A 25,999-nucleotide genomic window follows, 5' to 3' on the forward strand; every position below is an offset into this window, starting at 1 on the left:
AGCGAGCCAGCCAGCGAGCCAGCCAGCGAGCCAGCCAGCGAGCCAGCCAGCGAGCCAGCCAGCGAGCCAGCCAGCGAGCCAGCCAGCGAGCCAGCCAGCGAGCCAGCCAGCGAGCCAGCCAGCGAGCCAGCCAGCGAGCCAGCCAGCGAGCCAGCCAGCGAGCCAGCCAGCGAGCCAGCCAGCGAGCCAGCCAGCGAGCCAGCCAGCGAGCCAGCCAGCGAGCCAGCCAGCGAGCCAGCCAGCGAGCCAGCCAGCGAGCCAGCCAGCGAGCCAGCCAGCGAGCCAGCCAGCGAGCCAGCCAGCGAGCCAGCCAGCGAGCCAGCCAGCGAGCCAGCCAGCGAGCCAGCCAGCGAGCCAGCCAGCGAGCCAGCCAGCGAGCCAGCCAGCGAGCCAGCCAGCGAGCCAGCCAGCGAGCCAGCCAGCGAGCCAGCCAGCGAGCCAGCCAGCGAGCCAGCCAGCGAGCCAGCCAGCGAGCCAGCCAGCGAGCCAGCCAGCGAGCCAGCCAGCGAGCCAGCCAGCGAGCCAGCCAGCGAGCCAGCCAGCGAGCCAGCCAGCGAGCCAGCCAGCGAGCCAGCCAGCGAGCCAGCCAGCGAGCCAGCCAGCGAGCCAGCCAGCGAGCCAGCCAGCGAGCCAGCCAGCGAGCCAGCCAGCGAGCCAGCCAGCGAGCCAGCCAGCGAGCCAGCCAGCGAGCCAGCCAGCGAGCCAGCCAGCGAGCCAGCCAGCGAGCCAGCCAGCGAGCCAGCCAGCGAGCCAGCCAGCGAGCCAGCCAGCGAGCCAGCCAGCGAGCCAGCCAGCGAGCCAGCCAGCGAGCCAGCCAGCGAGCCAGCCAGCGAGCCAGCCAGCGAGCCAGCCAGCGAGCCAGCCAGCGAGCCAGCCAGCGAGCCAGCCAGCGAGCCAGCCAGCGAGCCAGCCAGCGAGCCAGCCAGCGAGCCAGCCAGCGAGCCAGCCAGCGAGCCAGCCAGCGAGCCAGCCAGCGAGCCAGCCAGCGAGCCAGCCAGCGAGCCAGCCAGCGAGCCAGCCAGCGAGCCAGCCAGCGAGCCAGCCAGCGAGCCAGCCAGCGAGCCAGCCAGCGAGCCAGCCAGCGAGCCAGCCAGCGAGCCAGCCAGCGAGCCAGCCAGCGAGCCAGCCAGCGAGCCAGCCAGCGAGCCAGCCAGCGAGCCAGCCAGCGAGCCAGCCAGCGAGCCAGCCAGCGAGCCAGCCAGCGAGCCAGCCAGCGAGCCAGCCAGCGAGCCAGCCAGCGAGCCAGCCAGCGAGCCAGCCAGCGAGCCAGCTTTGAGTGTGGACAAAGAGAGATCGATAGATCTTTATCAAAATAGCCTAGAATTTTGCAACAGTTTGAAATCTGTCAGAGAGGGCAAACTAGCCACAGTGGTGTGAATTGAATGAGACAAACATTTTTACATTGAACAGAGTTGGTGGAAGGCTGTAGTCTCTCTCTCTCTCTCTCTCTCTCTCTCTCTCTCTTCTGTGTGTGTGTGTGTGTGTGGGTGTGTGTGTGTGTGTGTGTGTGTGTGTGTGTGTGTGTGTTTTACATTATAAACACTGGGAAATCAAAAATGCAATGTTATGGTCAATTAATCTGGGCTACTCACCCACAGGAATAGCATCCCCTCCCCAAACAAACAAACAAACACACACACACACACACACTTGTGCATCACCCACCAAATGCTGGCCAATGACTTTAAAACATTTCAGATTAATGAACGTTTCTCCCGTAAACAACAGTTCATGACTTTCAGATCTAATCGTCGACACAGAGGAATTCCGACTCGTGCTCTTAATTAAGAGGACTAATTATCATGAATACAACAATAATTAATTCTGAAACTATATTTAAATTAATTATTGATTAAATTAATTAAGTTTGCTGGGTAATTAAGATGAATGCCGAATATGAGGCCAATAGCGGCAGATCGGGCGTGCGAGAGAGATAGCTCCCACTTGCCTCTCGTCGCAAGTAAACAGGAGAGAGCGGCCATAAGGCTTCAGTCCAATAAAACAATGTCCAGCGTGAGCTGGGCCTGCTGATCAGTCCAATCCAACAGCCTCTACTTCCTGGCTGTCCGAGATACAGCCAGCAGCTATGGAAACACACCCATCATGTGTATAGGTTAAGACAGAATGTGTTTGTGAGTGGGGGACGTGTGTGTGTGGGTGTGTGTGTGTGTGTGTGTGTGTGTGTGTGTGTGTGTGGTGGTGGTGGGGGGGTTTGTTTGTGTTGGTGTGGAAAATGTTCCTATTGCCCAGATTTGCGACGAGATGGTTGATAGGTGCTGGTCTGGAGATGTCTAGGCATTGTAGCCAATTTTAGTTACCCCCCCAACCCTCTCTCTCTCTCTCTCTCTCTCTCTCTCTTCCTCTGTCTCTTTCTCTAATTGTCTCCCTCTCCTCTGCAGGTTCGCGAGCGAGGTCACCATTGTTGTGGCTCAGTGAGCAAATGGGTCTGGAAGTGTTTGCCCGGCAAAGTGGCAGACTGAAAATGAAGAAATGGAGAATGACAGCGCAATGCAGATTCGCCCGGGCCGCAATGACAAACAAGATTTTTGAGATGAGGTGAGAGATGAGAGAGAAAGAAGAAGAAGAGAGAGAGAGAGTGACCCAAAGAAAGAGAGAAACAGAGAAGAGGGGAGCAAGTAAGAAGGGGCATGGGGGGTGGGGGGTTGAAATAGAGAGAAACGACGAGGGCGAGTGTGTGTCAGTTAACTCAATTAAACAGACCAATTTACGCCTCCCTTTCAACACACACACACACACACACACACACACACACACACACACACACACACGTATGCAAACCTAATGGCCATATAGCCCAGGACAAATGATGCGTACAAAGCACTCAGGGGCATGGTGACGTGGTTTCGGTCACACACTGTGTCACACCACAGCTCTGCCATCGACTCGCCAGGCCTGCTTGAGTCACTTCTATTCCCTTTGTCGTGTTTATTTGCAGTGCTCATTCTGATCTAGTCACTCCTATTGGCACTGCACTACAGAGTGACCTCTGCACCCACCCAATCAACAAAGATATAACACAGGCAAAAACAACCTTCTGAAAATACATTCCACATGCGTGCTTAGCTGCCCGGGCCTCTCAGATGGGGTCATGGTTGAAGGCTGGTGGCAGTGAGAATGGAAAGCGTCTTAAAATAACACAAAAGAATGAAACACCTCGAAGGAAAAACAACACATTTGTGAGATGCTAAAATGATCCTTGTTATGTATGATCTTTGAGAAGGGTGGAAGAATATAGTCTGTGTGTGTGTGTGTGTGTGTGTGTGTGTGTGTATGTGTGTGTGTGTGTGTGTGTGATTTTCTGCTGTCCAGTAGTAATTTACCATGTCGATAGGTATCTAGCCGCCCTCCACCTGTCTTTCTGTGGGTGTGTTAACAGATGCTGGTCTGGTCCGCAGTGACTGCTACCTGATGGAGTTTAAAGGAGGCATGGCCTCCGGGGTTAGGCAGGGGACTTTGGGCTTTAACGTCTAAATCAGGTTTCATTTGGGAAATGCAGATTTTATGAGGGCATCGCAGCGCTGATTTATCAAAGGTGCCAGAGGGAAGGAGGGGTGGGGAGGAGACAACTCCCTCATATCCATCATTCACTCGCTTGCTTTCTCTCCCTGGCTCTCACTCACTCACATCCTCTTCCACCCCTCTCTTTTTCTTCCCTCACCCTCTCATTCCCTCTTTCTTTCTTCTCACTCTTTCACCCACACAACTCCTCTCACATCCCCTTCTCTCTCTCCCTCCCTCTCTCTCTCTCTCTCTCTCTCTCTCTTGTTGCACCCCTTTCCTTTCCATTCCCTTCTCCCCGTCCCAATCTCTCTCTCTTTCTCTCTTTTCTTCCCTCTCTCTCTCTTTCTCTCCCTGCACCCCTCATTTGGTTTGATTCATGGTATCTGCAGTCTGAAATTGGAGTTGTTTTATTAGTGATTTACGGCGGCTCCCTGAGCCTTCAGATGCTGGCCCTGCCCAAACACTGATAAGCTTATTCACCGAGCCTGCCCGTGAGCTCACAAATTAAAGCACACACACACACACACACGCACACACAAACAAACACACACACACGCATACACACACACACGCATACGCTAACTTTAAATTTGAAGACGGTGTTTATCAAATTTAATGAACCAGGACACGACAATGTCTTTCAAATTGATGTGCCAACACCTGCACACACATCACATTACACACACACACACACACACACACACACACACACATGCAGAGTAGGTACATAGAGCACAACATGGCTTGTACACACACACGATCATTGCATGCATGTGAGGACGACTCTGTCCTTCAATCACATTGTCATCTTTTCTCTGTTCTTCTTGATGTCAGTCATCAGGTCTGTGTATGTTTGTGAGAGAAAAAGAAAGACAGAGAGATAACGAGAGTGAGAGAGAGTGAGAAAGAGTGTCTGATCCTGTGAGAGAAGCAATTGCTGCATTAACAGCAATTTCCCTTCCGACCTCTCGTCCTCTGCACCAGATAATGAAGACTGCATCAAAAGGCAAAAACTGTTTGTGTGTGTGTGTGTGTGCATGTGTGTGTGTGTGTGTGTGTGTGTGTGTGTGTGTGTGTGTGTGTGTCTTAGTATGCATGTGTGTGTGTCTGTTTATATTTGTGGCCGAGTACTTTTTGGCAGGACAAATCTTGATGAGAAACAGAGAGTGAAACACAGCACAGACTGACTACTTGACCTACATGTGGCTCCTCCAACTGTCTCACTTGCAAATTATCCCTGTGATTCAGGGTGTCCTTTTTGATCCTGGCTTACCTTAACTGGCTTTCTGTTTATGCGTGTGTGTGTGTGTGTGTGTGTGTGTGTGTGTGTGTGTGTGTGTGTGTGTGTGTGTGTGTGTGTCTTGTAATGAAGCCTCAACAATCTTTCAGTGATATTTGCATGTCAAAACTGAACCTAAAGGGGACCTGTATCTGGGTTAAAGCACAATGCTTTTTTCCCAAACAATCTCCAGGCAAATTTTGATTAATTCCTCACAACATTTATGTGAGGGGAAATTGCTGCGATCTTGCCAGGCAAACTAACAAGATTTGGAGTCAGATTAAATCATTAGAAGACACTTTATATTACTCATATTCAAAGTGTAAATACTAAATAAGTTGCTGTGTTTCAGTTTCCAAACAGTGAAACACTTTTCATTATCAATGTCTTTGTGCAACTGACATCAATTCAGTCGATTGTGAGTGAATTGAAGTAATATTTTACATTAAATGAATTGCAGTAATTATTATTTTTGCACTGTCGAGCACCTTGCAATTTTACTCCCTCCGTTGTCACAGCATTTATACTGATAGCTCTCTGTAGTATTTTTGGTGACTGGTTTTGTTCTACCATTTACTATTGTGTATATTACTGCTTTTGTTTGTCATTTAGGATACTATATATATTTTATTTAAGATAATCCATCTATCTATCAGTATCGGATTTATCTATCTATCTATCTATCTATCTATCTATCTATCTATCTATCTATCTATCTTTGCATGTCTCAGATGCAGCTTTGTCTGCTGGTCCTGTCTGTGGGGGGTCTTCCTTTCTGCACGATCCCCTCAGGGGAAAGAGGGCACTATCGGGCTACACAGCAGGACATGGGAGCTAACAGGCCCACAGCAGTCGCCGACCCCGCATCCGACCCGACCGCATGCTGCCAAAGAGTGGACGCGCGCGCTGGAGTCGCGACCCCTTCTTGCCCACACACCATCATTAGTCACTGCTGATGTAAAAAAAAAGGACGCCAAGCGGAGGAGATGGTTGATGGATGGGTGTCGTCGCCTTGATGCCGCCATCACACCTCTAAAAGCTGCCCCTCACTCCCGGGATGCCACCCCTACCACCCACTCTCAAGACCCTCAGGAGAGATGGAGGGTGGATGTGTGAAACTTCCCATCAACACTCCCTCACATACACACACACACACACACACACACACAGCTACACTCCCACTTTGTCTGTCTGCCCTATCTCTGTGTTAGCTCAGAGCGGCTATCAGCTAGCCGTGCTGTGGTGTGGCCTAGTGTGAAGAAACAGTGGGAGATGACTGCACCGGCCATCAGCTGTCAATCACAGCCGTGGAGAGTGCTGGAGAGTTTTGACAGGGGGCTGAAGACGAGCGAGCGACTTAGAAGCAGCGCACCTCTGCCTCTCAGAAAGGGGCGAGAGAATGTTTCAGAGGGGCCCCCTGCACCGTCTGCGCCTGGAACCCTGGATCTCTGGCATGGGTTGTGTCAGTTTTTAAAAGGGGGCCCCATCTGAGGGAACACGGCACTGCTGTCAGGTTGCTGCTGCTGCCACCCTGTCTCTGCCCGTCACTGCCGTGTCAGTCACCAGAGGTTCAGAGAGCTCGCCAACACTCTCTGGCTGCTCTACACACAGCACGGTGGAACACTCACGCATCAACACATATGCACACATTCATACACACTCAGAGACATGTGCACAGGGAGAGAGAGAGAGAGAGAGCAAGTGTGTGAGTGTCTCTCTGATGAGAGAGAGAAATAGAGAGACTCTAGACAGGGTGCCATTAACCCTGATAATGCACGTATCTTAAAGTAATTGTGAAATGAAAAACGCTAAACATAAAAGTTTTTTTTTTTAACAATAACCCCCCAAAAACTCACACATTTTGTGTTTTTTGTGACGTGTTGATATAGCACAAAACTGATACGGAAACACTTTTTTCACATTCAGGTGAGTCACATTGTGCTTTTTGTATGGTCTGAAGAATTTCTTTTGTAGGAAAGACATTGGAGCAAGCAATGACAAAATGTGAGCATTTATAAATAATTGTGGACAATGTCCTCTTTCCACATTTATCTGGAATGACTAATGCGAGAAGATAAAGCTCATATTTAATCACATTGCATTATTAATGGAAGAACCGAACATTTGCATTATTGTTTTTTTTTTACTTGTTGAAAATATCGGCTAAGTTTTGCCCAATGCTGTAATGGAAAACCGGCTTGTGAAACTAACATGCTCACGCACATACACAATGCCACACTCACACACACACACACACACATACACTGAGATTCAGACACACTAACACCCATACAGAACATCCAACTAAAGTTACACACATTTAGATTAGATATGCAAAATCAGATACGCAAACATGCAAAACTGGTTTGCTCTCACTGTTTGTAGCCTCAGATCTCAGATAGCTCAGATCATTTTGATCACATAAAAACAAAGCTGTCATAGTTATATTTACACAATTTGAACTCTAGACCTGTCTTGAGTATAGAACACACAATATGTGTCAAGGATTTAAAGAGCCTGAGCCTTAAGCATGCCGGTCTAATACCCACCTGTGTCAACACATCAGTGTTTATCAACAAAGTGTATCAGCAAAGTGTCCATTGCACTATTTTGAAGTCTTTACATGTATATTTTATGAACTCCTCCATTCCTTGCCATTTACTCATCTCACTGACAAGGATGTTAAGATATTTAATAGTGTTTGCCACCAGTTACATGCATACATGGTTTTCTGATCTGTTTTTCCCACCTCTAAAACATCTACAAAACATCAAGGCTACTGTATCCTGGAAAGGAGATGAAGTCCTCCTAACATCAGCTAATTTGAAGAGTGAGCATGATATCCAGTAAATGATTTTCAGACTGTCCTGCAAGAGATGCCTCTGCGACCTGCTTTTCATCAAGCCTTTCATCCATGTTTTTTTTTATATATATATATAAGTGGGGACAGGTTTAAGAATGACTAAAGCTGAACGAATCTGACAGATAGGTGGGTTGGAGGACAGGCAGACAGACAGTGCAAGGATCCACTGACAGAACACAGGCAGATGCAAGTCGAAAAATGGACAGACAGACACCACAGATGGACATCAAACATTAGTATGAGGAAGCCACTCTTGTCTTTGTCATCGCTGGCAGACATGCATTTTTTGCCCTCTCTGCCCACTGTCTGAGGGAAAGATCAGAGCCAAGCATGAATCTCTTTGGAGCTTTCCCTGCTGACCAGCAATCTATGCACTTCAAATGATTATTCTGGGGGTTTGGGGAAATAATGAAATGTAACTCAAAGGTTTTTGTTCATCTGTCCATCTTAAGCTACGTCAAGCCATTGAACAGAACCTGGGAGGTGCAGCAGGAATAACTAAGTATCTCAGCATCAGAAATGAGGAGGAGAAAAAATGTCTGCCATTGACCTATCAGTCTCCAGTCCACCTTACATTTTCATCTCAATACTACACATATGTAAACTTAATGTATAAGGGTGATGTAAAACCAAAGTTTAGTGGTCGAGCAGTGATGTATTTTGCTTTACAGCATAAGGGATAGAAAATTACCATTTTATTTGAATATGCAGTCATCATTCTGACTATCTAAATGTATTCTTTTGATGTGCATGCTTTTTCATGTGAGAAGATAATCGTTGCCTCCACTGAATCCACTGAATTTCATTTTAGAAATATCCTCTTGGGGGTCGATTTATGTTTACAGTTTTGTGCCACCTATTAAGGTTTGCACTGGCAGGGCAGAGGAACCCACCCCCCTCCCCCCCTCCCAAATGCGCGTTTCTTTAGAGGCGAGTGGTTTCATTTATCATCACTTTGGGCGTTTTTGAATGGAGAGCACAGCGGTCCCGGTAAGACCCGCTGGGGGGAGCTCGCGTTCTCTCGGTCCTCTAGGCTCGTCTTGTATCACTGCCGATGCCTACGTGCATTGATGGCGTTTCAACTCCAGAAACATTTCGTGCTCGGTGTGTGCACCTTGGTGTCTGGGTAGTCCCTCGAAATGCTTATATTTGGACATGTTCTGAGAATCTACTATCTACTATGGGAGACGTGAGTGCCGTTATAGTTCAAGGTCTCAGAGATTTGCCTCCAAAAACAGATGATCTGTAGAAGAGACATTTTCTAAATAACTGTAAACATGAGGTTAATAATAATCTTCCTTTTCGAATTGTTCCTTTTCGAGCCGATTTTCAAAACCAGACTGAAAATGCACAGCATCTACAACAAATCCGTCTACACGGGCCTACCACAAACACAAACACACACCACACACACACACAGCCTCTTAGGTCCTGTTTCTTGCACATGAAAGGCGGTTTCCATCTATATATTTTTGGTCACTGGGAGGCGCATGTTGCCTGCGCTTGGCCGGGTTGAGGAAAGTAGTTTGCTGGTGAGTCGCAGCGATTTGGAGAGGGTCTGGGCAGTGAGAATCACCTCAGCCTCGAACGCAAGTGATTGTAGCAGTCGGCAGAAAGCAGTCTAAATATAACACGCACACAGAAGCCTGTGGACATACTGTGAACAAACGGGCCTGCCGCTCTTGTGCAAACCTTGCGCAGCTGGAAATATGGGGATAGTCTACAGTGACAGGTTTAGCGTTGTCTATCTAAACATAAAAATGTGTTGTGTGCCCGTTCAACTACACCGTTTCTGTTCAGAAAAGACACGATTTTCATATCCGTGTATTGGTATATAGTATAGCTTACTCAAAATCTATGAATGCTATAATAAGTTGTTTATGCTACTTAGTTTGAATAGCAACTCGTGTCTTTCCTTATCATTGCAACGGCATACTTTATGTGACACTTAATGTGTTAGATAATCTAAGGGTTATATTTTTCTCCCACGCACTAAGCCCACCTTTACAGGCACATATTTAGTACAAATGGCAAAATCACTGAAATGGGCCATTGGATCCCCTTTGCTGTAAAGACAACATTGACTGCTTTAACCTTGGTTTTATAGAGACAATAACATCTAGTATTCGTTTGAAAGATGTATGTGGTTACAATTTTACAGTGGGATGTCACATGTTATTATGCCCAACTTCGCCACCTTGTTGTTCTCTATCGCTCTCTTTCTCTGCTGCTCATCAGCTATTCAATTCAAAGAGTTGAAATCCCGCAGCCACCGGCAGGGGCGGATCCTCTGGCTGAGTTGTAACTGGCGTCCCAGATCACCAATGAAACGACAGATCTGCGGCTGTCAGTACATGGCATTGGCTGGCGCAGAAAGTGGGCTGCGGAAAAAACAACTAGCCGACCGTCGGACCTTCAGTCCTTTGCGAGCGGAGACCACCGGAGCGCCAAAGAAGCTGGGACAGTACAGATAACGTCAGTAAAGCAAAGAAGTCAGACAACAGCTACTATTTAACTGTTTCTTAGAAATAGGGATTATGACACCCACAAAACGTTGTATCGGCTCTATACAATGACTGGATTATGTTTGTTTTTCTTTCAACGCATCTTTTCAATCTCCTCACTTATTGAGACGCATTCGTCATCATAGGAATGTGCGTTTTAGCAAGAATATCCCGTTTCTCCTGAAGCCAAAGATTGTTTGCTGAACTCGGCTGAGCAGGGAGAAAGCGCTCTGGGGATCCGGTCAGCAGTGGACATCACAGAGGCAGCATGATTTTCGGCAGACAGCTCTAGTATCCATGGAAAGAAGATTTCAATCTCTTTCCCACAAGCCTTAAGCAGCTGCGCCTTAACTCAAGGAGCTGGTGATGGGAGTTTTGGAATAGATTTTTTTTTCCAAGTGCACTTGTTGGTTTGGAGATGATTGTGTTTCTGCTTCTGCTGTGTCTTGCGAATGGCGTGGTCTCTCAGATACGTTACTCGGTACCGGAGGAGGAGGAGCACGGAACGTTCGTGGGGAATATCGCAGAGGACTTGGGTTTGGACCTTACGAAACTCGCGTCTCGCAGGTTTCAGACTGTGCCCAGCTCACGGAGCCCTTACCTGGAGGTGAACCTGGAAACCGGTGTGCTTTTCGTCAGTGAGAAGATTGACCGCGAGCGCATTTGTAAACAGAGTGCCACCTGCCTCCTCCACCTTGAGGTGTTTCTCGAGAACCCGCTCGAACTCTTCCGCGTCGAGATCGAGGTCTTGGACATTAACGACAATCCCCCCGAATTCCCGGAGACCGACATCACCGTGGAGATCTCCGAGAGTGCCACCCCAGGCACTCGCTTCCCGCTGGAGACTGCCTTCGACCCGGACGTTGGCAGTAACGCATTACGCACGTACGACATCACCACAAACAATTATTTTTACCTGGACGTACAGACGCAGACCGATGGGAATAAATTCGCCGAACTTGTGCTGGAAAAGCCTCTTGATCGCGAGCAGCAGGCAGTTCACAGGTACGTGCTAACCGCAGTGGACGGTGGCCAGCCCCCGCGGACTGGCACGGCGCTGCTGGTAGTGAAAGTGCTCGACTCCAACGACAATGTTCCGGTGTTTGATCAGCCCGTGTACTCCATTAGCCTGGCTGAAAACGCGCCAGTGGGAACCCTGGTTATTCAGCTTAACGCAACCGACATGGATGAGGGACTGAACGGAGAAGTTGTGTATTCTTTCAGCAATCACATATCCAGTAGGGTTAAGGAGTTATTCGATATAGACGCACGCACCGGGAGGATAGAAGTGCGGGGGGATGTGGATTTCGAGGAGAGCGGTCTTTACCAGATTTATGTGCAAGCAAAGGATATGGGACCAAACGCCGTGCCCGCGCACTGCAAAGTTCTGGTGCAAGTGACAGACGTGAATGACAATGCGCCTGAGATCACCTTCAGCACAGTCACGGAGTCCGTTAGCGAGAATGCCGCTCCGGGAACAGTAATAGCGCTGCTTAGCGTCACGGACAAGGATGCCGAGGAAAACGGACAGATTCACGTCGAGATCCTTGGCGAAGTGCCATTCAAGCTCAAAAGCTCGTTCAGGAACTATTACACTATTGTCACGGACGGCCCGTTGAACAGAGAGAGCGCAGATTCCTACACAGTAACGGTGGTGGCCAGAGATAAAGGCTCCCCGTCTCTTGCCACAAGTAAATCGATTAAAGTCCAAGTTTCTGATGAAAATGACAATGCGCCAGCGTTTACGCAGCCCATTTATGATGTGTATGTAACTGAAAATAATGTTCCCGGTGCATACATTCACGCAGTGAATGCGATAGACCCTGATATTGGTCGAAATGCGCATTTAAATTACTCCATACTGGAGTGTGACATACAGGGTATGTCGGTCAAAACCTACGTGTCAATCAACAACGAGAGCGGAGCTCTATACGCCCTCAGGTCATTCGATTACGAGCAGCTCAAAGACTTTAGTTTCACAGTCCAGGCGACAGACAATGGCATCCCCGAGCTCTCTTCAAACGCTACAGTCAATGTGATTATCGTGGACCAGAACGACAATGCCCCCTCTGTGATTGCGCCACTGGGCAAGAATGGAACGGCCAGAGAGCCTCTGCCCCGCTCAGCCGAGCCCGGATACCTGGTCGCTCGCATCGTCGCCATGGATGCAGATGATGGCGAGAACGCACGGCTGTCTTACAGCATCCAGAGGGGAAATGAAAATGGCATGTTCCGTATGGACTGGCGAACTGGAGAGCTAAGGACTGCGCGCAGGGTGTCTGCCAAGCGGGACCCCCAGCAGCTGTATGACCTGTTGATCGAGGTTAGGGACCACGGCCAGCCGCCTCTGTCCTCCAGTGCCAGCGTGATGGTGACGCTGGTGGATAGCGTGGTGGAGGGCCACAGCGGAGACCGGAGCGGCACGGCCAAAGCGAAAGAGACCAGTCTGGACCTGACCCTGATCCTCATCATCGCTCTGGGTTCCGTCTCCTTCATCTTCCTGCTCGCCATGATTGTGCTTGCAGTGCGCTGTCAGAAGGACAAGAAGCTCAACATCTACAGCACGTGCGTGACCAGCGACTGCTGCCTCCTGGGCTGCGGCTTGTGCTGCTGCGGCAGGCAGGCGCGGGCCGCCCGGAAGAAAAAAAAGCTGAGCAAGTCGGACATTATGTTGGTGCAGAGCGCGCACGCCAGTGCGGCCACCAACGCGGCCGTCAGCGTTGCGAGCGCGTCGCAGGTGCCCGTGGAGGAATCCGGAAGCTTCGGCTCGCTCCACCAGAACCAGAACTACTGCTACCAGGTATGTCTGACACCGGAGTCCGCCAAAACCGACCTCATGTTCCTCAAGGCCTGTAGTCCGTCACGGAGCGCCGACACTGAACACAACCCTTGCGGAGCAATAGTAACAGGGTACACTGACCAGCAGCAGCCTGACATCATATCCAACGGCAGCATCTTATCGAATGAGGTAAGGGGGCTCTATAACGGCTCAATACCTCATTCAAACTACCCAGCATGCTGCCATGGTCCCAAATCTGAAAGCTGAAAAACTGTGCAAAAGTGTGGTAGTCTTAGTTAAATTTGCCATGGTTGTGCTAAATATTGCCTTGAAGTGTGATTATAGAATGTAATAGCCTGCATCTGCTATATTGGTCATGCCACAACATTTGGCATATACATTATCTGGTTATAACTCAGAATTACTATTGAACATATGCTGTGCAATTTCATCCAAACCCCGTGAAATAAGTAGCTGTAAAATAATCCTGAGAACACATGCTTTCGTTATGCATCAGGAGGCTTTAAAATGCCAACTGAAACAGGTTGATTACGCGTTGCTGGCACACTGACAGAGACAGTACATGCACACACACACACACACACACACACACACACACACACACACACACACACACTCACTCACTCACTCAAACACGCGCGCGCGCACACACTCGCGCACGCACACATACAAACATGCCGACAGTGATTGTATGATGCAGAAGCACTCACATACAAACATGTCTACAGTGATTGTATGGTGTAGGTGTTTGTTGCGAAAAAATAGCACAAAAAACAGCAGCACCACGAAGTTTAGAAAAAAAGACAAGGTTTTGGCTGCACGGCTGCAGAATAGGTCTTGAGCCAGGTCCCTTCAACCCTGAGTCTTCATTAAGCATGCCAAGCACGGCCCTGCAGAGTCACAGCAGAACAAAGATCCATCTATAGTTGAGCTGAGCTAAATAAGTGCTGCGCTTATTGGCTTTCTTGAACCGCAATGTCTCTCTTGGTATAGGGCTATTTGTGAGGGAAAGATTTTCGAGGAAAACTATAAACAAACTCATAGAATCATAATTATGATGGGCATGGCAAACATTATGACGGATTATAATGCATTATTATTATTATTATTATTATTATTATTATCATTCATCTTATTGATGTTCTATTTGCCATTGTCGGTGTTGTAAAAATTATAAATAATGTGGTGCCCCCTTTTCGTTTCAGACCAAACACCAGCGTGCGGAGCTGAGCTACCTGGTGGACAGACCGAGGCGCGTGAACAGGTGAGAGAGCCAGCGCACCTGGATCCTAGCCAGGTGTCTGCGGGGATGTCTTGCGAGCGCATTAACATTTATTTCGTTTATCCAACATTAAACGGGTGTCGCACATGTGAACTGCAGGGTGGCCGTTTCATGGCTCGATGGAGAAGCTGGTGTGTTATGTAAGCTGTTGAATATAATATATTTCACTTAACGCAGTATAGTCAGCATCTCTTACCAGCCAGGCATCTCTCTACAAAGTTTGAAGTTATTCTCGGTTTCAGAAATAATTGATTCCCTCTGCTCGTTCAGCTTTAAATCAGGCTGCGATTGTTTGAATGAGCTAAAATGTGTCGGGGGATTCATTTCTGAACAGAACAATATTGCAATGCGGTCATGCCGATTTTCCCTATCCTCGCCGTGACTGTCTATCTGTTTCATATGCACTGAATTGAATCGTTTTGCACCTTTATGAAATGCTTCATGGGCAATTGAGTTTTCTGTCCTAATCCAGACTCTCCATATCTCGCAGCTCGGCCTTCCAGGAGGCGGATATTGTGAGCTCGAAAGACAGTGGCCACGGAGACAGCGAACAGGGAGACAGTGACCACGACGCTACACATCGAGGACATTCTTCCGGTGGGTTTTCCAGCCTATTCTCTTCTGTTATCGATCTCGAGGCGGTTCATCAGACAACGTGGAGAAAGAGGATTTTGTGCCTGTAGTGATTTAAAGTGAAGTTAGGTCTGGGTAGAACAGCCACCCTTCCCCCTGCCTTAGCTCTCTCGCTGGCTGTTTCACACTGTACTCCTTGACCCATGGTGCTGAATGGACAGCGACTCTCGGGTCCATTCACTGTAGTTTTTCACTCGCATTATCAAGTTTTTCTAACTGCAGTTCGCTTGAAAAAACAGAATACTTATAACCAAACCAGAAAAGTTTGTGAAGCACCCATTCTGTCACAGGATATAAGCCTACAAACCTGTCATATTTTCTCCCGGAATTCTCTCTTTTATAAAGTGTTTATTTTTTTTTGTATCTTTCATGGGAAGCTTGTATGGGACAATGGCGCGTTCTCTCGTTTTAATCCGGTTGTTTGTAAATAGTCTGTTAATGAGGGCTCTAGCCCGTCCCATTGGTCCCTTTGAGTAACCCACTCAAGGGACGTGACGGAATTTAGAACAGGACAGGGCTAGCCCGTCATTGACGGTGTGGGAACGGGACCAAATAGGTTGAGTCGCAAACAAACAAACGATTCATTGACTGCGCACTCCCCCTGCCCTCTTTCACCCACCCACTCCTCCCTCCCCGCCTTCTCGCGCCCGGGGGCTGTGCTACCCTCGCCCTTCCAGGTTGCACCCCATTCCAATCTTTTATCTTGTCACCTAAAAGTAACCCTGCGCAGACTGTTATAGAATAATCCAAAGCCCTTCCTTCTGAATGAATTTGATCGGGTGATTTGAAAGGTACCCTTTCTCTCTTTATCTTTCTTTGGTTGACCAGTGAGTAACACACAGGACACACAAACGCGTCTTTGTTGTGAGGTGACACGGAACATAAATGGTACGGTGGAGGAGTTTTGGTGTCATATAATTATGACAACGCAGTGTACAAATAAACACCAACCAAAGAGATGCATCTTATTAACATTAATTTGCCTTTGGTGAGCATATGCCCTCGGCCGCTATTTTGGCATGCCATATGCCGCAAATGTAGCATTCGGTTTCTTGGTCCCGCAGACGACCATATTGTTCATCACGGCACTGTAAAATATGGAAATATTACACTACACTTATTTGGTGAGAGGGTTTCAGTCTTTTCCCTCTTGGAGTCAATCTGTCTGTTGTGAAGTGGGGCTGTGTTGTCCTCAGGCGGTTTTCTTCGTTTTGTTTCAGTCATTGTTGCATTTTTTCTCCTGTTTGTTCAACACAGGGCTATCTCCGCGTTGGTGCTTATTTTCTGTCTGGATTAATTTTGCATCACACGGCGTTTTGTTTGATTAGGTTAATTGAACGAGCAGCTTTCCTTGTGTTTGATTCGTGTTTGGAAGTGGCAACACAGTGAGAATTAATGGGAGACTTGGAAGTGATCAGCTTACCCCACTGAACTTATTTATTTAGCCGGTTTTCTATTACTCCACCCCATCTCTCTCTCTCTCTCTCTCTTTCTCTCTCTCTCCACTCCTGAATGCATTTTCTGGGAAACTTAATTTGGCTAAATGCTGGAGCTCAACCCGGTCTGCCAGGATTTAGCTCCGCGGAGATGCTCTTCTCCGCTGTCATTACCATAGCGCTTAAGATGGAGGTCAACAATGTCAGCGCTCAATACCAGCTCTTTAATATCCTCTGAGGGGAAAGCAGCCGCTGAGATCTTGTTTGTGATTATTTCCTCCTCAAAAGTACACTATTATCAGCTGTTAGGCAGGAAGATAATTTCACATTTTTGATAATGTAATTTTGTGAGAGGACGGATATTCTGTTTGCATCAAGCATCCTAATGTTATGAATCTTTCTGATTGGATACGCAATGGGATCATCAGAGCAGAGTAGTATCTCTCTCTCTCTCTCTCTCTCTCAGAATCTCTCTTTCTCCTACCTCTCCTCTCATTTCTTCTCCAGCAGCCTGCCATGTCGCAGTAAATCCCTCATTTAGACTTCCGTTCACGTTATCACCAGGGTAACAGCTCGCTGATCAGTAATTTATTTCGAGACCTCTGCATACCAATTAGCAAACGAAGGTTATTATCAGGCCCCAGTTTACAGTACCCTGCTCAGAGCAGAGGCTCAAAAAAGGGAGGTTGTTGGGGAGAGATGGGGGTCAGTGATTTAGCAAAACCCCTCCCTTTCTCCTTCCATCTACACTTTAGTCTTACCCCAATACATTTCTCTCTTACTCACAATCTCCCCTCCTCCTGCTTCTTGACCTTGTTTTCTTTGTTTGGATAGCTCCAGGAGTTGTTGACTTAGCACTGGCGGAGCAGGCTGTGGTACATTTGGTCTACCGTTTGGCTAATGCCCTTTGGAAGTTGGCAGCGCAGATTTGCACCAAATCTCCTACATGTCTCTCTAAGGAATTAATACCTCTTCTATTTGATATTGACTTTGATATCGATCTTCCTCAAGAGACAACCTTCGCAATATCCCACCTTTTTTTCCCGAATGGTGCTCAGGGCGAGCCCAGGAGGGACAAGCAATCGCATTAATTTCATCAAATGTCTGGGAATATTGAGATGTCTATGATTATGCGTTTTGAAATTTCTGTCTGGCCTTTGGTGGCCTTATCGGTGGTGGTCTCTTTCTTTCTTTCTTTCTTTCTTTCTTTCTTTCTTTCTTTCTTTCTTTTATTTCCTTCTCTTTCCTAATTCTTTCCCAATATTTTTGTCTGACTAGCTCACTGTCTCCTTTCCTTCTTTATTTCTTGCCATCTTTCTTTTGATTACTGTCTCTCTTTCTGACTGTGACACACACACACACACACAAACTAATATCCGCTCCTGATTTAAAGGCGCTGTGGAGATTCTTTTGGGGTGTGGCCTAAGTTCTCCTGCAAACGTGTGGACAGCTCAAAGACACATTATGCACAAATAAAAGGCTTTCCCGCAAACAGCCCGTCGTAAGAAAACACAGATTCCTCTGCGGATTAGGAGCTAAGACTCTGTTTTGAGACACTTGTCAGAATATGCTGTGTGTTTTTCGGGGTGTGTGTGTGTGTGTGTGTGTGTGTGGGGGTGTTAGTATGCTGCACAGTGTTAATCCTCTTTGGTGGAGCAGCTCAAATTCCTCCTGTGCTGACCTGGTCAGAGGGCTGTCTGTGAGGTCGTGCAGACTGGGGATTAGCTCTCGATTCACTCCTTACTCAGACCACTTGGACGGCTGACCGGCCATTTTGATTCGCAACACCTATCACTCACCCACACGTACAAACACACACACACATATGCACACAAAACCCAAACATTAATGCACACACACTCTCTCTGTCAAACAAGTGCTCTCTCTCTCTCTCTCACACACACACACACACACACACACACACACACACACACACACACACACACACACACACACATATACACACACACACCCACACACATACACACACACACACACACACACACACACACAAACACACACACACAATATTTCACGTGCTGTAATGAATGATTTTACTCGCCCCAAAGGGTTTTTAATCACAGAATAATTCAGACAGAGATACGTGGAGGTGGGCTGATGAGTGAAGCTGCCAATTCTTTCTATTTCTCTATTTCCTATATCTCTCTCCCTCTTTCTCTCTGTCTACACCCCCCCACACACACACACACACACACCATCACCACCACACACCCCTTGGCAACTCCAATTATCCATGCTGGGACCCTGCCGTGAGACTTTTCCACCACTTAAACATGTCTAACGGGATCCCTGAGTCACAGAAGGCCTCCATTTTGAGTAGTCTTGTCTGTAGAGGCAGAGGAAGATGAGGAGGAGGAGGAGGAGGCGGCTCACATGACTTGTTCTCTTGCCATTTCGTAATAACAGAGCCCAGTTCACTGTCTTTGGATGTGAGAGGTTTTAGCTCAGATCATTTTTGCATATTAAGAATCACAAGAGACTATTTTCTTCCTTCTTTGATCTGTTTGATCATTTTCCTGATTTTTTTCACTTCATTATTCTTTGCCCCTCACACACACACACACACCAACACACCTTCCCCCATCTCTGATCATCCGTCGAGAGTTAGCACAGATAGAATAGAGGTAGATTTGAATTTCCAGCCGAGTTCTTCTGGCTCTGTCTTCTGAGTTTATGTCAAATCCTTTTGTTTGATTCCTTTCTTTGCGAATCCTTCATTCTTGTATCTGTGAGGGTTAGAGTGTGTGTGTGTGTATGTGGGTGTGTGTGTCTGTGTGTGTGAGGGAGGGGGGAGCACATGTGACCTCTCTATCCCTCTATCACAGAGCTCAGTGTAGGAGAGGAGAGAGGAGAACAGAGAGAGGGAGACCGGGGGTGGGGGGTGGTAGGGTTTATCTACTGGCCTGCCTCATCACCCTGTCTCCCTTTGATCTCACAAGGAGAAAGAGCGGACCCCGCTAGGAGGAATTACAGATTTGACTTCTCATACTGAGCTCTGTGTGTGTGTGTGTGTGTGTGTGTGTGTGTGTGTGTGTGTGTGTGTGTGAGTATGTGTGTGTGTGTGTGTGTGTGTGTGAAAGAGAGAGAGAGAGAGAGAGAGTGTGTGTGTGTGTGTGTGTGTGTGTCCTCGTCCTCCTTACGTAGCTTTGATCATAGTTATTACACATTTTGTGGAGTCTCTCTCCCTCCATTTTTTTCTTGACAAAAAGGGGATGGAGAGGAACGAAACCCAGTCGTCAGGGTGATTAGATTTGCCCGAGCGAAACTCATTTAGTCCCTATCACGCCCAGGGTTTTTAATAGTTTCAAATTAAGTCATTAATGTCATATTTAGTCCTGACTTATTTCTGTGTGGCTCTTGAGTTTGTCATTGACAACTTTTCAGCTGTCTCCTGTGCATCAGAAAATGAGTTGCTGTGCATAAGGCTATTTTAAATATTATTTTTTATGTGTGTGTTTTACAGACACATAAATGTATGTAAGGAAGAATTGATCCATTATAGTAATTTATGATTTCTGTAAATATATGGGAATTTCTGTATAAAATCTATAATTACTTTGCAATACGTTGTTGTAAGAGCAGTACCACCCTACCATACATGTCATATATCACATAAAACAGTTTTATATATAGGGACACTCCTTATAGTGTGTATTTTTTAGTTATATGTTGGTATATAAACTGAATAAAGATAAAGAAATGTGCGCACACGTACAGTACATATTCAAACATTCAAACAGTAGGCAGGTTCTGACGTTCTCTTCTCTCCCCTGTTGTGTGTGTAGGCGCTGATCTCTTCTCGAACTGCACAGAAGAGTGTAAAGCACTGGGCCATTCTGACCGATGCTGGATGCCCACCTTCGTGCCCACGGACAGTCGCCAGGGCGCCGACTACCGTAGCAACCTCCACGTGCCAGGCATGGACTCCGTGCCCGACACTGAGGTATTTGAGAGCGAGGCACAGCCTGGGGATAAGTCATTCTCCACCTTTGGCAAAGAGACGTCCCTCCACAACCACCACCTCCACCACAACCACAACCACAGCCACCACCAAACCAACCACCAGTACAATCAACACAACCTCCACCATCATGGCACCATAGACCGGAGAGAGTTAGATGCACTTCTGTCTTCTAACTCGCGCGCACCTTACAAACCTGCCTACATGAGTGAGTATTCAGGGTGACAGCCATCCCAGTAAATCTCCTCTCTGATCTGATCTGACCAAATGGCAAAGATTGCGAGGGGGAGGGACAATCTGACCACTCAAATGCTAACGCTAACACTAGCGCTGCTAACCCTCCTCACTCCTTAAAAGCTTCTAGTCAATCTAATACCTCGAAGTGCCTTTTCCTCTCTATAACTTCCCTTACACTTCCACATCTACACTAGTTACTCTACTCATCTCTCATCCCTTCATCTGTCCAGCCTTTCATGCCGACCCCTTTATCCCTTTGCTTCTCCCATCCACTGCACCGCTTCCTTTTTTTTCCCAATCCACTTTGGACCTTTGCTGTGCGCAATCCTGGTCTGTCATGTGGGAGCTGTCTGTGAACATGTGTCTTGGTGAATTGTGACAACTGTGGAGATGCATTGCATTGCTGTGAATGTGTTGTGTGCATAAGGTATAACCTCTGTGAAAAAAAATGTAACAGGACATGTTATGTTTAGGGAGTATGTGATGGATAACATAACTGCTGTTAAAATAAAATGTATTTTGTTCAATTAATATCCAAAGATTGATATATTTCTCATTCACGATCATGATATGTAATCCTAGGTCTGGGATAATTTAGCTAATACATTTAGAAATAGTTTTAGAAATAGAGTTTCTGTGTCATAGACTATGGTTATACACTTTATTATTCAGTAATTTTCAATAACATGCCCCTAGTGTATCACACTGATTTTGAACTGCAATTATTTAACAATATTGCCACTTATGATATTAAGTGATATGTTGTATGAACTTTAATTAACATGAATTGTATTAGCATTGATTAGCGCTGCCACAGTGTTTATAGTGTGTGTTGGCTGATAGCATAGGCAGTGTTGCTGTTATCTTTAATCACTGTTATGGTTGACAAATTGACAGAAATAGTACCGTTACCGTTCTATTGGTCTCTGTTGTTTTCACACGGACGCTACACTGTGTGCATGTGAGAAGATTAGTCGGAATGTAGGAAGATACAGAGTCTTTGCAAAATCTCCAACAGAAGTAAACCTAACGAAATGTGTGTGTGTGTGTGTGTGTGTGTTTCCCTCCTGCAGCGCGGAAAAGGATATGCTAGCTCTTTTCGTGTGGACATACCAGAGACCGCATGAGTTTCTTTTTCATTTCTTTTTTCTTTTTGTTTGTTTGTTTTTGCACAATCAGTCACAACCGATGAGGAAGAGCATCAAGATTTTTTCCGACTCCGTTCCTTTAGCCGTCCATCTTGCTGCCTGAACCCATGGACTGCTCTTGCAGACACTTTATCAAAGGACGGACAAAAAGAAAGAAAGAGAAAAAAGAAAGAAAGAGAAAGAGAGAGAAAGAGACTCAGACAGGAGGGAAACGGCAAAGATACACACTCACATGGGTTGGATCTCAGCCGGACTGAGAGAAGGAGTTTAGAGCATGGGACGGACAGATGAGAACCGAGGAGAGGAGCGATTGAGGAGGAGGAGGAAGAGGAGAAATGGAGACGAATGAGAGAGGAGCTGTTCCTCTCGCGTCATCCGTGTGTGCCTGTTTACAGCGCTACTGTATATCTTTCAAAGGAACACAAACAAACAAACAAACAAAAACATAGAACAACAAAAAAAATAAAAGGAACGTTTGTGAAGACAAAATGGAAGATGGTGAAAAAAGAGAGACAAAGTTGTCAAAAAAACAGAAATATTCACTGAGCCCTTTAGTTATTTGTACACACACCGAGAAAGCCAACTGTACAGGAGAATTCTTTGTGCATTACTAAATGCAATATCACTCTTTTAGACTTGACTGTTTTCTACTCTGTGTGTGGGTATGTGTGCATTTGCGTGTGTGTGTGGGTGTGGGTATGTGTGTGTGTGTGGTCCGGTGTTTCTCCAGGTCTATTCCTATTACTTTATAAAAAACAAAAGGAAAAAAAAACTGGTGGTCAGGAGTTTGGTGAGGAGATTATTTTGGGGCAGTTTCAGTTCATTTTATGTTGTTGCGGGAGGGCAGTTCTGTTTTTGCGTTCAGCATAGTGGGCCAAGACTGTATTGGTCTACCACTCACCTCTCAGAAACATCCCGTAGTTTATATCACGTGTGAAAAAAGTGTTTACTGTACTATTTTAAAAGCTTCAAAATAAATACAAATCTATATATATATAAATCTATCTATATATATATCTTAACTTTTTCTCTCAGAAGGTGTGGTATCTGAACACTATGTTTTACCAGTGTAGTTTCGGCTGCTCAGAAGCTAGTGCTTACGTGACAAACATACAGGGGTACTCAGTTGGACAGCAAGCCTTATCTTGACAACATGTTTTCATCATTTCAGAAAGTATTCTCTTTTTTCCACTTTTTTGGATATTGAGATTCATGTCTACAAATAAAAAGGAAAGTAAGACTTTAGATTTGAATTCATTGTAATTCTGTGTTAATGTAGCCAAAAAATGCGCCATTTTTTAACCAGAGGCCAAATATGAGAGGATTATACAGTATAACACTTAAACACAAACAAGGACATGTACACACACACACACACACACACACACACAGTCACTCCATGGAGGCACACCTAAATATAAAGAGGTGACCAATAAACTGACAAACAAGAACTGTGAGAGCCTCCTGTGTTTTATGTCAATTTCTTTCTCTTCTCTCTCTCTCTCTCTCTCTCTCTCTCTCTCTCTCTCTCTCTCTCTCTACCTGTGTGTGTGTGTTGAGTTTTGTTTGTGTGTATCTGTGTATTCCGTGTCAGTCTGTGTCATTCCGCTATTTGTCTCTTAACAGCCCCATTGAGAAATCAAAGGTACAAGTAGACTATTTGAAAATGCTTTTCTGCCAGCACTATTAATTATTACCTAGAACAGTGTCACACCAAGATACAGCCACAGAACATCGGACGGAATATTCATTATGCATAAAACAGTTTAATATTTATTTCATCCTTTTTGTAGTCCATTACATGAGAAAAATATCTCCATCAAACACTGTAATATCTATCCCTGGAGAAAATGTGTTCATGTTCTTTGCATATCTTTGACGGGGCCTAAAAATATCCCTTTTGGAAGAGCACTACAGAGTAAGTGCAATGCAAGAAGGGGAATGAGAGGACATTGTTAGTGATTTGATGCCGTTTAAACTCCCAAGTCCCATTTGTGGTGTTTGGATGACTGGAAAACAGCGCAAGTGTAATTATTCTCTCTTACATTTCTTGCAGCTAGTGTTAGCTAGCGTTTGATCTTAGCGCTGTGCCACCTCACATGAGAATGTGCATAAAAAACATTCAGATGACCGGCTGTGCCTTAATCGCCTTAATTGCATTTTAACCACAAAGAAAGTGGAACAAACTTGAGAACAAAAAATTCCCCTTACAAATACAAAGCAAAGCCTCTTCTTCCCATTCTCCAGATGTGATAGAAAAAAAAACTTTGATATGAATAGAGTTGTAGAGAAAGATAAATAATAATAAATAATAATAATTAATTAATTTTAATCCTATTTAATTATTAGATAGATAGATAGATAGATAGATACTTTATTGATCCCCAGGGGAAATTCAATATTAATCCTGGTGTAGGACACTGGCAGAGAGAGGCGCGGTGATAATATCTCAATTTCAGCAAATTAAATAAATGATCTGTGACCCCAGCACATGTGAGGCTTCTTCACAAACCAGCACTTTTAATCTCCCCCTTCTCCCACTGATGAACACGAGGAGCCGACGCCAGACTAGGGCAACGTGACATCATCAAATGAAAAATTAACACATAAAAATCAGTGACTTCCATTTTCCTTCCGACACATCCCCGAAGACGGGAGAGTAGGAAGGTGAGAGAGAGAGAGAGAGAGACAGAGAGAGAAAGACAGAGGGAGGGAGAGATGAGAGGTGGGGAGGAGTTAGCATAGCAAGGTAGAGAGATTGAGAAAGAGATAGAGGAAGCTAGATTCTGACCTGAGGGTGTTAGCACATAGCTTGAAATAGAGTGTTTGGTAACATCTGGATGCTATGAAGGCACAGAGAGAGAGAGAGAGAGAGAAAGACAGAGGGAGGGAGAGATGAGAGGTGGGGAGGAGTTAGCATAGCAAGGTAGAGAGATTGAGAAAGAGATAGAGGAAGCTAGATTCTGACCTGAGGGTGTTAGCACATAGCTTGAAATAGAGTGTTTGGTAACATCTGGATGCTATGAAGGCACAGAGAGAGAGAGAGAGAGAGAGAGAGAGAGGGAGAGAGAGAGAGAGAGAGAGAGAGAGATGGGAAGGGAGAGAGAGATGTAATGCTGTGTGTAGGTAGAACTCCGCTTTGAGGATGAGAAGGTGTTCTGGCGTTTTCTCTCGCTTTGTACTTCCTCTTGAACTAATTATCAGTCCTATCCCAGACACGGGCCTCCGGTTAGCAGAGAGGCCCCACAGACACACTGAATTCACGTCTGCTGTGTTATATGCTAAAAGCCCCAACTCCTGATGCCACTACTGTCCTATCTTCTACCCCTCCCCCATCACCACCCTGCCCATCCCACCCCTCCCCCATCCACTTAGAACTCAACTCTCTTCTCCCTACCCCTAGCCAACACCCCCCCTTTCACACACACACACACACACACACACACACACACACAAACACACACACACACACCAGTCCATTTGTTCTCTTGTTACCATAGCATTCCTCTGTTCCTCTATGCCATTCAAATTACCAGTAGATAAATGTGTACGTGAGAAACAGAGAGAAAGGGGGACTGAGAGAGATAGAGAGAGAGAGACAGATAATGGAGACATAATAAGCTAGCTAGGTAGAGGGGGATAGAGAGAGGAGAGGGAGAATGGGAGACAGAGACCATAAGGACTCGTCATGTTCTGACTCGGTAAAGGTGTTGCGTGTCTGTTCTCACCTCACAGCGCTGCTCCACAGGGAGCGCTTTGAAGCCATTTGTGCGCAAGCATATGTGTGTGTGTGTGTGTGTGCGAGAGAGATACAGAGACAGTGAGACGTGACTTACAGGTGTGTGTGAATGTGTATGAGAGAGTGAGAGAGAGACAGTGACAGAGACAGAGAGTGTGTGTGTGTGTGTGTGTGTGTGTGTGTGTGTGTCGCGATAGCCGTTAGGTGTGTGAAGCTGGCAGCTGTGCGCGTTGTGGCGAGGTGACACTGATGCGAGTGTGAAGGTTGTGGGGGCCCCTCATGGCGGATCCCTACGGAGCCTCGGGGGCCCCTCACCTCCCCGTCAGACGTGCCGCTGAAATGCCGCTTAATGGAGCGGGACGGGAATGTCGGAGACGCCGGCAACACAGAGGGCAGTGTTCCCAGGTGTGCCATCTGCTTGAAGAGGAAAACGTGTGTGTGTGTGTGTGTGTGTGTGTGTGTGTGTGTGTGTGTGTGTGTGTGTGGGTGTGTGCTTCTGAGAACAGAGACACAACAATGACAGAGTATCTGTCGGATGAGAGTTGCCTATGTGTGAGAGGCAACACTGTCAACA

At 46.5% G+C, this 25,999-nt stretch overlaps 1 protein-coding gene across 3 annotated transcripts; it reads left to right on the forward strand.

Annotated features, from left to right (window-relative positions):
• Positions 1–10,071: 10,071 nt before the first annotated feature.
• Positions 10,072–22,319, forward strand: pcdh10b (protocadherin 10b). 3 transcript variants are annotated; one of them, XM_048231909.1, is made up of 5 exons: positions 10,072–12,968; positions 14,174–14,232; positions 14,741–14,847; positions 20,126–20,509; positions 21,612–22,319. In XM_048231909.1, the coding sequence occupies exons 1-5, from the start codon at positions 10,587–10,589 to the stop codon at positions 21,629–21,631; spliced, it is 2,952 nt and encodes a 983-aa protein (XP_048087866.1). In that variant the 5' UTR covers positions 10,072–10,586; the 3' UTR covers positions 21,632–22,319. The 3 variants fall into 3 exon arrangements, with proteins under 3 accessions (XP_048087866.1, XP_048087865.1, XP_048087867.1); XM_048231908.1 differs by having other exon boundaries at positions 10,073–13,136; XM_048231910.1 differs by having other exon boundaries at positions 10,073–13,136; positions 20,126–20,283.
• The last annotated feature ends 3,680 nt before the right edge of the window (positions 22,320–25,999 follow it).

Source organism: Alosa alosa, chromosome 21 (genome assembly GCF_017589495.1).
Source record: "Alosa alosa isolate M-15738 ecotype Scorff River chromosome 21, AALO_Geno_1.1, whole genome shotgun sequence".
NCBI lineage: Eukaryota > Metazoa > Chordata > Actinopteri > Clupeiformes > Clupeidae > Alosa > Alosa alosa.